Source organism: Haliotis rufescens, unplaced genomic scaffold, assembly GCF_023055435.1.
Source record: "Haliotis rufescens isolate VD_foot unplaced genomic scaffold, xgHalRufe1.0.p SCAF_2, whole genome shotgun sequence".
Taxonomy (NCBI): Eukaryota; Metazoa; Mollusca; class Gastropoda; order Lepetellida; family Haliotidae; genus Haliotis; species Haliotis rufescens.
Genome location: NW_025963890.1, coordinates 49,942,495 through 49,955,067, shown reverse-complemented (window position 1 = coordinate 49,955,067; position 12,573 = coordinate 49,942,495). Strand labels below are relative to the sequence as shown.

General features: G+C 37.9%; 1 protein-coding gene across 4 annotated transcripts; it reads left to right on the top strand.

Annotated features, from left to right (window-relative positions):
• The first annotated feature begins 402 nt into the window (after positions 1–402).
• LOC124146307 (KH domain-containing, RNA-binding, signal transduction-associated protein 2-like) lies at positions 403–10,473 on the top strand. Of its 4 annotated transcripts, none has more exons than XM_046516551.2 (10): positions 403–617; positions 3,746–3,867; positions 4,836–4,952; positions 5,193–5,336; positions 5,573–5,772; positions 6,117–6,191; positions 6,379–6,538; positions 7,405–7,541; positions 7,877–7,953; positions 9,995–10,473. In XM_046516551.2, the coding sequence occupies exons 1-10, from the start codon at positions 491–493 to the stop codon at positions 10,096–10,098; spliced, it is 1,263 nt and encodes a 420-aa protein (XP_046372507.1). In that variant the 5' UTR covers positions 403–490; the 3' UTR covers positions 10,099–10,473. The 4 variants fall into 4 exon arrangements, with proteins under 4 accessions (XP_046372507.1, XP_046372503.1, XP_046372504.1 ...); XM_046516547.2 differs by having other exon boundaries at positions 6,361–6,538; XM_046516548.2 differs by having other exon boundaries at positions 404–617; positions 6,361–6,538; positions 7,877–7,941.
• Positions 10,474–12,573: the final 2,100 nt, after the last annotated feature.

Here is a 12,573-nt window from a genome sequence, read left to right as displayed (position 1 = left end):
AGTTCAAGGCTTTTCACACCCAATCTCTACTACTCAGTATGAAATTGCAACTGTTTGAAAAAATAAAAATGTTTTCGGGGTAAGTTGGCGCGAATAATGAGTGCAATAAGTCCTATGCCTAATCGACGCATCCCAAATGTAAAGCGGCAGCTAAGCGGAGTTACCGTTCTTGAAATTCGATTTTCCAGGCAGGTGGCACCTTAGTAGCATTGTATTCATACACGCAATTACGAATAAAATAATCTCCGCAGAATAAAGAAGGACTGCTGATATGATCGTTGCATAAATATATTTATGTTATAAAACAGTTAGCTGTATAAGGCACATTCGCAGTTTTAAATTGCATTTTGCAGCGAGTGAATGTGCAAGTACGACCTATTTGATCACGAACTACATCGGAAGTAACGCGGGATAATAGGTTAATCGCAGTCAGGAAATAAGCCGGTTTGTACAAGTAGGAACAGTATAGTAGCATTCAAATTAACTAAAAATGTCGAACAACGATTCAAAGATGGGGATTGTGGACGGACAAGACAACACTACTTATCTAGAAGAACTTCGGCTTGAGTCACGGCAAACAAACCCAAATTCACATGCAGGGCGCCTTCTTCAATCAGGTAAGATCACCAGTACATTTGGGCTGAGGTGCGCCGACATGTGCTCGGCCATGTTGCTGCCCCTTGCCCATTGTTCAGAAAAGTGAAAATTGAAATCTTGGCATAACAAGGGAAAGGCCGTAGATTTACTGTATTCAGTTGCATTTACCCTTCAAATTCTTAACCTGTATTGTCTTAGACAGTGTTTTGTTTCTTTTCCTGCTTTGAATATATTATGAAAATGCATTGTTTGCTACGTTTTTAGCCAGGCCTAAACCGATTACAAGATTCTTGGTCTAGACCAGCCGACCGGTGATTTGTATTGCGTGTCGATGCGACTAGCCTAAATATAATTAGCCAATACAACATAAACCTGATTTGATCAAAAGTGCAGTTCAGCTGTTTTATTTCGCAAGATTTACAGCTTCTTTTGCAATAGACACAACGATAGGCCTATTCCATGCTAAATTTGAACTTAGTAAACGTTCCCCATAGAAATACTATCTTCATTTAAGTTCTGAAGTTTTACACTTTTTTACTGTGTTAAAGATCAGGGATATCTTTTAATTTCAGTGGTAGGTGTCAGTTTCACCTCGCTATATATTAGTCAATCTCATCTGCCATCAAAAGAAGCCTCATTGCAGGCATTCAGATCGGTCCATTTTCTTGGACTTGAAATAGGCCTAGGCTACATGGTAGCAGGTCATGCTGACCGCATGTCACTATTGTCAGAATGGCCTCGAAAGTTAAAGTGAAAAATGCCACAGAAATAGTCTGAAAAACTCATGTATTGCAAAAGCTATTATTCACAGTTGCTAACATTGAAGGGCAAAGACCTGTATTCCTCCCTCCAAAAGTTTTGTGTATGCGTTGCTGCTCAATCCTTTTTATTATGTATATTATTTTTTAATTTGAAGTTTACATGATACACAGCTTTTCCATAGGACGAGAGATCGTCACATGACCGCTAAATTGGTGTTAAAGTGTATGAACAACACAATTTGATGTTTGTTTTTCACAAGACCGTGTTCTTGAAATGGCACAATCACTGACGGACTACTTCCACACTCCTGGGAATTCCCTAGCGCGATTACATACAGAAGCGTTTTCTCATCATTTAGACCCTTTAATCTTGAACTCTGTGTTTTAGTATACATTGAGAAAAGTCAGAGTTCAACGTCCCCGTAAATGATAAAGGATGAATATGCAGGGATCAGGCTATTACTTAGAGATGACCTTAATTGTGACGTAGCAGTGTTGGACTGTGCATCCACTCTCATTTGGTTAAGACAAAGACTTTCACACTTGTATTAATACAGATCTGTCTTCATAAATGGAGGATTTCATTTTCGATCTTGTGCAGGTGGATTAAGATGACATACACCTTCCAGCAGTTACTCTATTCCTTTGTGTTACAGCTGCTGCTGCCACCACTTTCCCATTTCAGTTGCTAGTGGTGGTAACAATTGAAAAATTGATTTCTTTGTTACAGTTTTCAATAATTTGCTACTTTGTGTTAACTGTAACAGTTGTCCATATATACAACCTTTGTCCACACACATGTTACAATGTCAGGTGAATTCTCTAATGACCTGGCCTGGATGTTTTATCTTCGGGATCTGCTATGAAAAATATTTTCAAACATGTACAAGGAAAGTTTGATGCTTTCTGAGTGTTGTCTTTCTTCACTAGTCTGCATTGATAGAATTTCATTATTCCTATGATACTATATACACTTTGTCCAATATTTTCTATTTAGTAAGTTAATATACAGGCATTAATTCATGAGCATTTTGTTTTTGCCGAAAATGTTCCTATTAAGTTTCAAGTTGTAGGTGTGTTGATAGGCTTTATATCTTAGTGTTTTGTTAAACCAAAAATACAGCAACTATGTCAAAGTACCGGAATGGTGTGATGTGTAAATTTTGTGTTTTCTTGTTCTGGTAACAAGCTGTGAACTTTGGATATTTTAGTATGTCAAAGGTGTGAATAAATTTTGTCATTCTCAATCCACACATTTTGTTTTCTACACAAGAAAATGATTAAATGTTTCAATATTGAATGTCATTTTATTACATGGAATGGGTTTTGGGTTTCACGGCAATCAACTGGCATAAATTTGCATGTCCTAGAATAGAATGGATTCGTTTCAGGCTAGTGCTGAAAGTCTGACTGCATTTTAGCCTTAACTTGTCTGGTTTTAGTAGACCAGAGACTGCGTTTAAATGAAACAAGACAAACTTTTTAAATGTTTTTATCAAATATCTATTATAAGTTATAGCACAAGGCTTGAAATTGTTTATTAGTGGAAAACTGTTCTTGATTTTTGTTATTTGTGACTCTAACATTGATACAATTTATTTTGCTAGATGACATAGGTATATCCTTGCTTATCCAATGAGCATTGTCAACTAAAATAAAATAGTATAACAATCTGCCATTAACAGATATAGGTCTTCGGCAATGTATGTTTAGATCATAACTGAGTATTCAAAGTGATAAGACATTGAAAGCGAATACCGGTATTGTAAATGGTGTTAGTTTCATTATGCAATGAATGTTGTTCCAGGTTTACTCTTTTGATAAATCAGCATCAATTAAATAATTTATTTCCTGCAAAAGCAATACAGTAACAGTATGTCAGACATTGTGTAATGTGATGGATTTAATAAATGCATGATATGACAAGTAGGTTCATAAAATTATATATACTATTTTGATGTGACTACGGCTTGGTCGGTTTTACCGACCTCAGTGTCTGGGGACTCCAGGCTTCTTGGTTGGTGTACCGTCCGAAGGTGTTGAAAGAGCTTATGTAACTGAATCCCTCGTAATGCTGCATTGAGCTATGGGAATGTTAGTTAAACAGACAATGAGTACGGTAAATGCGTTCCATTGCGACCATGAAAACACTGTCAATCAAATTGTTTGTTTGTGTCTACATATGTGAAGCAATAGAATTTAGTCGCCACAAGATATCTTTCAAGGTAGCCATTTGGCGACCCCTGAATTTAAGTCAGTAGACAAATTAAAATTTAGGTCACAATTAGAAAATCAAATAGGTGAACATCCTTAAATGAGCAAGTAACGTCTTGTGAATGTTGTTACTCAATGCACTCGTACTATGGTGTCTATGGTTGTATTTACAGAAATCAGCAGAATAGAGAAAGGAGAAGCGAAGGAACGAGTTGTGTCATGGATTGAGGTGCACCCAAACAACCCCCAGCCCTTGTCCATCAGAGTGCGCATTCCAATGAAAGAACATCCAAGAGTGAGTAGTAGGGCTGTTAGATTCACTCAAGTATTTGGTGAATCAAACTGTATGCCTTAATGAATTGTATTCGTTATTTTGGGGTTACTAGAATCCAACATTTACGATAATATATTTTTGAAAGGGTTTCTACGTCTGTGGTTTGTGCACAATGGAATTAATATAAGCCATGCAGTAGCGTAGCTTGTCAGTATGCCAAGGTCCCTTATGGTACTGTCAACCAAAACATTAGGCTATAAGCGACTTTGTTTGTGTAATACTTGTTTTCTTTACCCAAAAGTGTCACTAAGCAATTACATGACAGAGATTTTTAATGAACTAAAGTTTTACACTGACTTCAAGTTTCACTGAAGGGATTTCATGTAGTTTTTCACTGCATAATACTTGATAATTTTTACTTTGCACTAAGAATAATAAACAACTACAATATTCTTATCCTCAAACTCTGATATGCAACATGCAGGGTGAGGCAATAGTATCGTAGATCATGTAAGGTAGACTGAGCACTTACCCCCCTAAAACTCCCTTCAGTTAAACGGCTGATTGTCTGTTAACGCTCATCATTTAGATAGTAGCAATTGATCAATATTTTTTGGTTTCCATAATTACGCAGTTATGTGCATTTACGTTGCCTGTACCTAAAAAACATCCATAAGAACTTCTATATGAATGAATTTTTTCAAAGACAACACTCCTATAAATTTAACAGTAATGAGTTCAATGATTAACACTGTTGACATGATCAAACTATGCCCACAAAATTATTTTCTTATTGTTTGCAGCAACTGAGTAGCAATCTCATTGTCACTCATTGTTTCACTAATAGTCCTTATGCTGTTTTATCATTGCAAGGACAGAATTGGTGTAAATGATTTTATGATCCTGAAAAGTACTAATGAGATTGTGGAAACATGCCGGATTGTTTTGATTATATTCATAATGATGTATTCTATTGTCATCTGTTTCAGTTCAACTTTGTTGGCAAATTGTTGGGGCCCAAAGGAAGCTCCCTGAAGAGACTACAGGAGGAGACCGGTACCAAGATGTCGATCCTGGGGAAGGGATCAATGAGAGACAAAGCCAAGGTAACTCACTGCATTGCAATTTGAAGTGTATTTCAGTGGATGGATGTACCTTAAACTTAAATTTGTAACTGTTCTTGGCAGTTGCCTTGACGTTTTGAGGAAATTTTGAAAAAAATATATTTGACCATGTATGTACCAGGGCCATTTCTTTTTCAAAAAGGTTGTAGGTCATTGGAGACCAATATGATTTCTTGTTGTAATGCATCCATTTCCTATTGCTAAGGTAACAATTTGTTGCAGGAGGATGAACTTCGGAAGGAAGGTGGCAAGTACGCTCACCTCAATGATGAGTTGCATGTGTTTGTGGAGGTGTTCTCTGAAATGACCGACAACTACGCCAGACTGGCACATGCAGTAGCAGAACTCAAGAAATTCTTACAGCCAGTAAGTAAATGCATGTGGGAATGAATAAAGGTTTTGAAGATGTTAAGTATATTGGTAGCCCTTACTTAGTCTGAAAGAAATTGACCTCATGTCAATACAGAGCTTTTAAAGTTAAATAGTTCAAATTTATTCGAAAACATTAGGAATCATCACCTTGGGCCTCCATGTTAAAAGTAAATGCCAGTTGCGAGTCCCAAATGACTGATGCTAAAAAAACCACCACTTTGTCTTGACAGGAATACAATGATGATATCCGTCAGCAACAACTTCAAGATATGATGTACATGTCTAATGGCGAGAAGGGTATGGCCCCACCCCGTGGAGGAGGCCGTGGCGGTCCTGGAGGTGCTGGTGGACCTCCTGGTGGGCCCAACTTCAGAGGGGCTCCCCGTGGAGGACGTGGTGGAGCACTCATGACCCCACCTGCGGGATCAGGGTAAGTTGCATAGTGGAGCTCTCGTGACCCCTACTGCAGAAATTGGTAATGTGTAATGGGATTTAATGTTCCTACACTGTGACCGTGGGGAGAATACATCTCAGCACTCTTCTACATATGAGATTGGATGGTCAAGCTTGGTGACTTAGTTGAGTGCATGTCTTTGGGTGGAATATCGGCCTCTGAACAGGTCTAGATAAACCCCTGGAACCTCTAGTAAAACCAACAAACATTAATAATGGGACAGTTTTTGTTTCTTATGTACTGAGTGAAATTTCACCATCTGGTAGGGTTGTGTAAATGGAAATTATCAGCCTATCATGACTTATGTGATTTTTTTCTAGGGAATCAAACTATCACAGGGCCCCACGAGGAGGTCGCGGAGCTGGTCACCTTGGCACATCAGGCTCTGGCGCAAGGTAACTTGCATATATGACACTAGACATTTGTATCACCCTATAAACTAGCATAAAGAAATTTGTTTCAATGAACAAATGCTCAGTATTTAAATAACCGAAGAATTCAGGATAAATAATCTTTTATGGAATCTATGACAAGGGGAAAGTATCATGTAGTAATAATCTTTAGCTTCTCTGGTTTCAGTAGAGGTGGTCCTTCTATGAGAGCACCTCGTGGTGGCCCACCGTCTCGGGGGATGTCACGTGGTGGAGGGCAGACCCAGCGAGGAGGCATGGGTGCTCCCCGTGGTCGCCCAGTAGCACCCCCACAGCCTGTACAACAGACCTATGATGACTACAGCGGAGGCGTGAGTAGACAACAGAGCATGACCATTATTCTTATCAAGGAAGTGTTTTGTGCTCTAGTTCATATTTTGCAGTAAAGTCATCATTGAGAATGACCTAAATTGGCTAATGTCATTCAAATATTCCATGGTTTTTAACATTATTACTGGGCGGTGGGGAAGCCTAGTGGTTAAAGCATTTACTCTTCACAGCGAAGGCCTGGGTTCACTCCAAACATGGGTACAATGTGTGAAGCCCATTTCTGGTGTCCACCCTCCATAATATTGCTGGAATATTGCTCAAAGCAGCGTAAAATCATACTCGCTCACTCACTCAACATGATTACTTAAACTCTTTCTACCCTGGAAGATCGGGTTAGAATAGGTCTTCAGCAACCCATACTTGCTGTAAAAGCCAACTGACGGGATTGGGTGGTCAGACTCACTGATTTGGTTGATACATATCATTGTATCCAAATTGGTGTTAAACAACAGCCCCCTGCCCAAGAAAGTTGAACACTTACAGTAAAGCGAGAAATATGGTAGTCATAGTAGCAGTGGGCATGGAAATTTTAAATTTATTTTTATATCCATGCCTGCCGTAAAAGGTGACTATGCTTGTCGTAAGAGGCGACTAACGGGGTCGGATGGTCAGGCTCGCCAACTTGGTTGATGCATGTCATCGATTCCAATTGTGTGGATTGATGCTCATGATATTAATCACTGGATTGTCTGGTCCAGTCTCGATTATTTACAGACTGCCGTCTTATAGCTGGAGTATTGCAAAGTGCTGCGTTCAACAACAACAACAACAACACACAAACTGTAACATTGATGTACTTAGTCTTATATTGAGATGAGTTTCTTGTACATCTGTATTTGTTTGGCAGGATTACTCTGCTCAGGGTGGCTATGAAGACTATGGCCACGGACAACAGTATACTGAGCCTGAGTATGACTCGAGTTATGGTGGACAGAGGTATAGTGGACATAGTCAGGAGTACTTCAATGAAGAAGAAGTAGGAGGGTAAGTGCAGCATGTTGGAAACAGTGTCAACATTTCTTTGTCTTCTTTTTATCCTCAAAGGTAACATGTAACATCCAGGTAATTACACTGTTCAACCAGTGTACTTATATAAGTTTGTTTTAAAATTGACTCATTGGTTTTGTGGTGTGGACACACAAGGGCATAAGTCGCTGAGACAAGTCTTGATGCTCAACATGAAGACCTTCTAAATCAAATCATGAAGATGAATTTTCTTGTATAATATTTTGTAACTACCTTGATAGATTGGTGTTTCTCTAATTATAATAATGATACATTTTGTGTTCAGATCTTTTATTTTTCAATGTTTATTTCAGTGACACCCAATATTTTGATTATGGGCATGGATCAGGGTCTGCTGCAGGTGGTTATGAAGACTACGGTGAGACTACAGGTTCATAGCCTTGCTTTCATCACTAGATGTCAGGGCGGCTGGCAAGAAGGAACAGTTTGTAACATAATGAAGCCCTAAATATCCCTTCCAGTCTGGAAAGAGACTTTCAGCTTATATTCTATGCCGTGACATGTGACATACTTTGATATTATAAGTATAATGTTGATACTTTTGTTTGTGGCATTTAAAGGGTCGTGAAGAATGTTTACATAAGGTTTTAAGACTGTTTTTAAGTCAAAAACCTTCATTTTATCATATAGGGGATAGTTTTTATAGCATTCAAGTAAATTATTCAGTTATGGTTATGATACTATTGGAAATTAGATATCAAGTTTTTAGAGTAATGAAACATTAATTTTTAAACTTATCCTATCTCACACTATGCATTCTCAATCCTATCTTAGAGGAAATGCAACATGTGAGATAGGATTGAGAATGCATAGTGTGAGATAGGATAAGTATCTAAATATACAATTTTTAAGAAAATTTACAATACTTTAAATTTAATATTTTTAAAGAGTTTGTTCTTTTGACTGTGTTCCAGTGTGCGGATATTTCTGTTGTACACTCTGCGGACTCCAGTGTTCTGCTGGTTGTCGGGAGTGTCCACACTTTCAACACTCGGTCATAGAGCAAGACAATGTCATAGTGCTGCTTGGGATTTCAACAGTCCTTGTAGTCTCCTATATTTGTCACATTCATTAATTTCGTTCATTCCCATGTATTGATTTGTCCTTGAAGACTCATATCCGCCATTACTCCATAGCCCGACCTGGAAGGTTTGTGGTCTGACTTAGTGGAATTAATATTGGCAGCCATAACATTTTTTGAAGTGTTTTTGCACATGGATTTCCAATTTGGTTTGCTCTACATTAGTTTCAAACGTAACATGGATGTTTTCTGTGCTAGTAATTTGCGCATTGAGGTGGGTCTCACCAAGGTCACAAGTTTTCTGTATGCCCTTTGAGAACTTCCTTTTGTTTGAACTAGTGACCTTTCATATTGACAGAAAGTTTCTTGGGAATTAAGCTTGAAACAAATGCAGGAAAATGATTTAACTTTGCAATTTGTGTAATAACAGTTCTGTTATGACATAATTTCTCCGGTGACTGTGTTCCAGTGTGCGGAAATTTCTGTTGTACACTCTGCAGACTCCAGTGTTCTGCTGGTTGTCGGGAGTGTCCACACTTTCAACACTCGGTCATAGAGCAAGACAATGTCATAGTGCTGCTTGGGATTTCAACAGTCCTTGTAGTCTCCTATATTTGTCACATTCATTAATTTCGTTCATTCCCATGTATTGATTTGTCCTTGAAGATTCTTTCCGCCATTACTCCATAGCCCGACCTGGAAGGTTTGTGGTCTGACTTAGTGGAATTAATATTGTCAGCCATAAAATTTTTGAAGTGTTTTTGCACATGGATTTCCAATTTGGTTTGCTCTACATTAGTTTCAAACGTAACATGGATGTTTTCTGTGCTAGTAATTTGCGCATTGAGGTGGGTCTAACCAAGGTCACAAGTTTTCTGTATGCCCTTTGAGAACTTCCTTTTGTTTGAACTAGTGACCTTTCATATTGACAGAAAGTTTCTTGGGAATTAAGCTTGAAACAAATGCAGGAAAATGATTTAACTTTGCAACTTGTGTAATAACAGTTCTGTTATGACATAATTTCTCCGGTGACTGTTCCAGTGTGCGGAAATTTCTGTTGTACACTCTGCAGACTCCAGTGTTCTGCTGGTTGTCGGGAGTGTCCACACTTTCAACACTCGGTCATAGAGCAAGACAATGTCATAGTGCTGCTTGGGTTTTCAACAGTCCTTGTAGTCTCCTATATTTGTCACATTCATTCCAGAAGCTTCATTTTTGGTCTTACATTTGTCCATGCTGATTTAATAGTACATTGTCAGATGATGAGGCTTATGTGAGAGCTGGTATAGATAGAGAATATTTATGCTGGAAGGGTTATTTGGGGCAAATAGTTGCATATGGTACATACTGTGTTCAGGTGACAGGCGATAATTGGTGGTTTTCTTTTCAGGTGATAGTTGGGGAACAGGGTCTGGTCCAGTGAAGACTGCGCCACGTGGGGCGGCCAAGGGCCAGTACAGATCACATCCCTACAGTCAGCGAGGAGGATATTAAGTGCTAGCTTCATGCCAGTCAGTTGGTGTAGGCGCCCAACGTCTTATCATTCATCGTCGATCATCTTGTGTGGACATTGTGTATCAAATTGAGGTACATGGACAATTGGACTGTACAAGTTTTATCGTGCCAGCTTTTAATCTTACGAGATACTCAAGTCGTCTTAATTAGGTTGTAAACCCTTTAAGATGTGAACAATTTTTCATACAGTTTAAGGACTATGCTTAATTCTGCATAAAACTGTTCATCAAAACAAATCATTGGACATTGTTGAAAGTAGGCGTTTAAGTCATGTGAACTTGTAACTAGGCTATAAACGCTACAATGTTGTATCGTAAGTCATTTTCAGTGTGTAAAATAAATGTTTTAAAATCATTTATGTCTTTGTTGAAACTAAATAAGTGGTCAAGGAATTAATGAAATTATTAAATTGAAATTTACACCTGGGTTGTCAATTTTCATTCACAAATGCATGTAAGTATTTTCTACTTTCATTTGCTAGACTTAAATACGCAACTAGTTTAGCATTGATACTTGGGAATGATAAACTTGAGCTAACTAAGTCAAATAAACTGTAAGAAATTATGTTACAACTCACATGTGAACTTGATAATATCCATTGTAGATTTGTGAAGACTGTTGAAGAAAGTTGACAACCTTTTTACTTGCAGAATCTTTTGCTAATCTTTTGTTTGTGTTTGCTATTTTAACATTCCACTTCATAGATGATTAATCTTAGCATTTTTCCCATAGGAACAACTTGAATGAGAAATAAAATCGTTCTCAAACTTTGATTGTAAATTTTAGAATGTTTTTGCTTCTATCATATATTAATCATGTTAATTAGAAAAACACAAAGAGAGTTAAATGTGTTTGAAAAAAGCTAGTCCATGCCTAGAACAACTTGGTGCCTCCTGGTTGAGATAAATGGGGAAGTAACTCCATCCAAACACAACTGTGAATTTGAACTGCCTTGGCTAGATATGGCATCGTGTGCTTTATGAATCCAAGAGAATTGATACCCAGGCATCATAATGAAGAAAGACAGACCTTAAGAGTCTGAGTTCCTGTTATTACAAAGAATATGAAGCAGTATGCAGCTAACCAGCCCCCAAACCATAGAGGTTACCATGGATACATGTAATTTCAAACAGGTAACGTGAGAAGCTCACCTCAGCACATGAGGATTTTGTAACTAACCATGTTTCTATTTGCCAAATACTATTTTGGTAACGAAGTGAATACTTACACGCAGAAAGAAATAAACTAAACAAATAAAAGAAAAAAGAATATTGTTGTCATGTGTTATGATTTTAATTATTTCATAAATATGCTAGTTCAAAATCAATGTTTTTGTATTTCTGTTCTGATTTGTATAAAGAGTAGGTACCACTAATTCAATGATTTAATTCAATGAACTTAGTTTACATGTACAAAACAACTGTACAATAAATCACCAAGCATGATCCAATCCCAAAGTTTTTCAATCATGAGAAAGCAGTGAAATAGACGTTGACCAAACAAATAACGAACATACTAGGAATATTCAGGAATCATCTCTAAACTACTTCATTCAAAATTTGCATGCAATCTACTTAATAGTTTGCCTAATAATACATGTAATCTGTTTTTGAGGAAAAAGTACTAATCATGTTTTTTGTCATTTCAGGGTGAGTACATGGAGTATGAAAGAATCATCTTTTCTTCTTTTTTTTTTACCAATAAATATTTTTACATACAATCTGACTTTGTTGTGAGGAGACAAGGGCTATTGTAAGCAGGCATCACAAATTGATGGTCGGTGACTGTCCAGAGTAGTTCCCGTGACTGACCATTTGGACACCTATGGGATCCAAAGGCACAATTGGTCTAAAAGGCAGATGGAGCAACTCCCTTTGATTCCATGTCTACCTGCTATCTTATCTCGACCACAACCAATGTTGAAGCTGAGTCACTGTCAGCGATTACGAACATTTGTTTAATACAAACAGTTGCGTTTTGCTACTGTTTTCAGTCAATGGACTTTAGTGTTAGCAGTACATCAGGTCACATCTATTATACATGTATATGAATTCACTCAAGTTCAGCTAGCATGTAAAGTTGCCTACCGATAAACGAAACTGACAAGGCTTTTGATACAATAACTGGTAGAGCCGCCATGTCAGGGTATGAAACTCCCCAACATTTCAGCTAGACCACAGGACTGGCTAGCTGAAATACTTGCCAGCCCTGACCAAAACCTGCCTGCCCACTATAATCATATGTTTCTCAGGATAAGCTAACGGGGTTTCTTTTTGGTTACATTTTATCATTCATCTTTACATGTGAATTAATGCTTATCATCGGGAAATATTTAGAATATTTTCACATATGAAATATAACCTGACCGTCGGGCAGGGGGATTTGAAAATCTGGCAGCCCGAGTTGAAATCAACCCGTCTCGGACGGTCGGGCAGGCAGGTATTTCGAACACTG

Bases quoted from the DNA above. Each gene is read 5' to 3' on its own strand.
- LOC124146307 (XM_046516547.2), top strand. From the start codon at position 491: ATGTCGAACAACGATTCAAAGATGGGGATTGTGGACGGACAAGACAAC. The intron at 7,542-7,876 runs GTAAGTGCAGCA...TGTTTATTTCAG, and splicing joins AATGAAGAAGAAGTAGGAGG to TGACACCCAATATTTTGATT. The intron at 7,954-9,994 runs GTTCATAGCCTT...TTTTCTTTTCAG, and splicing joins AGACTACGGTGAGACTACAG to GTGATAGTTGGGGAACAGGG.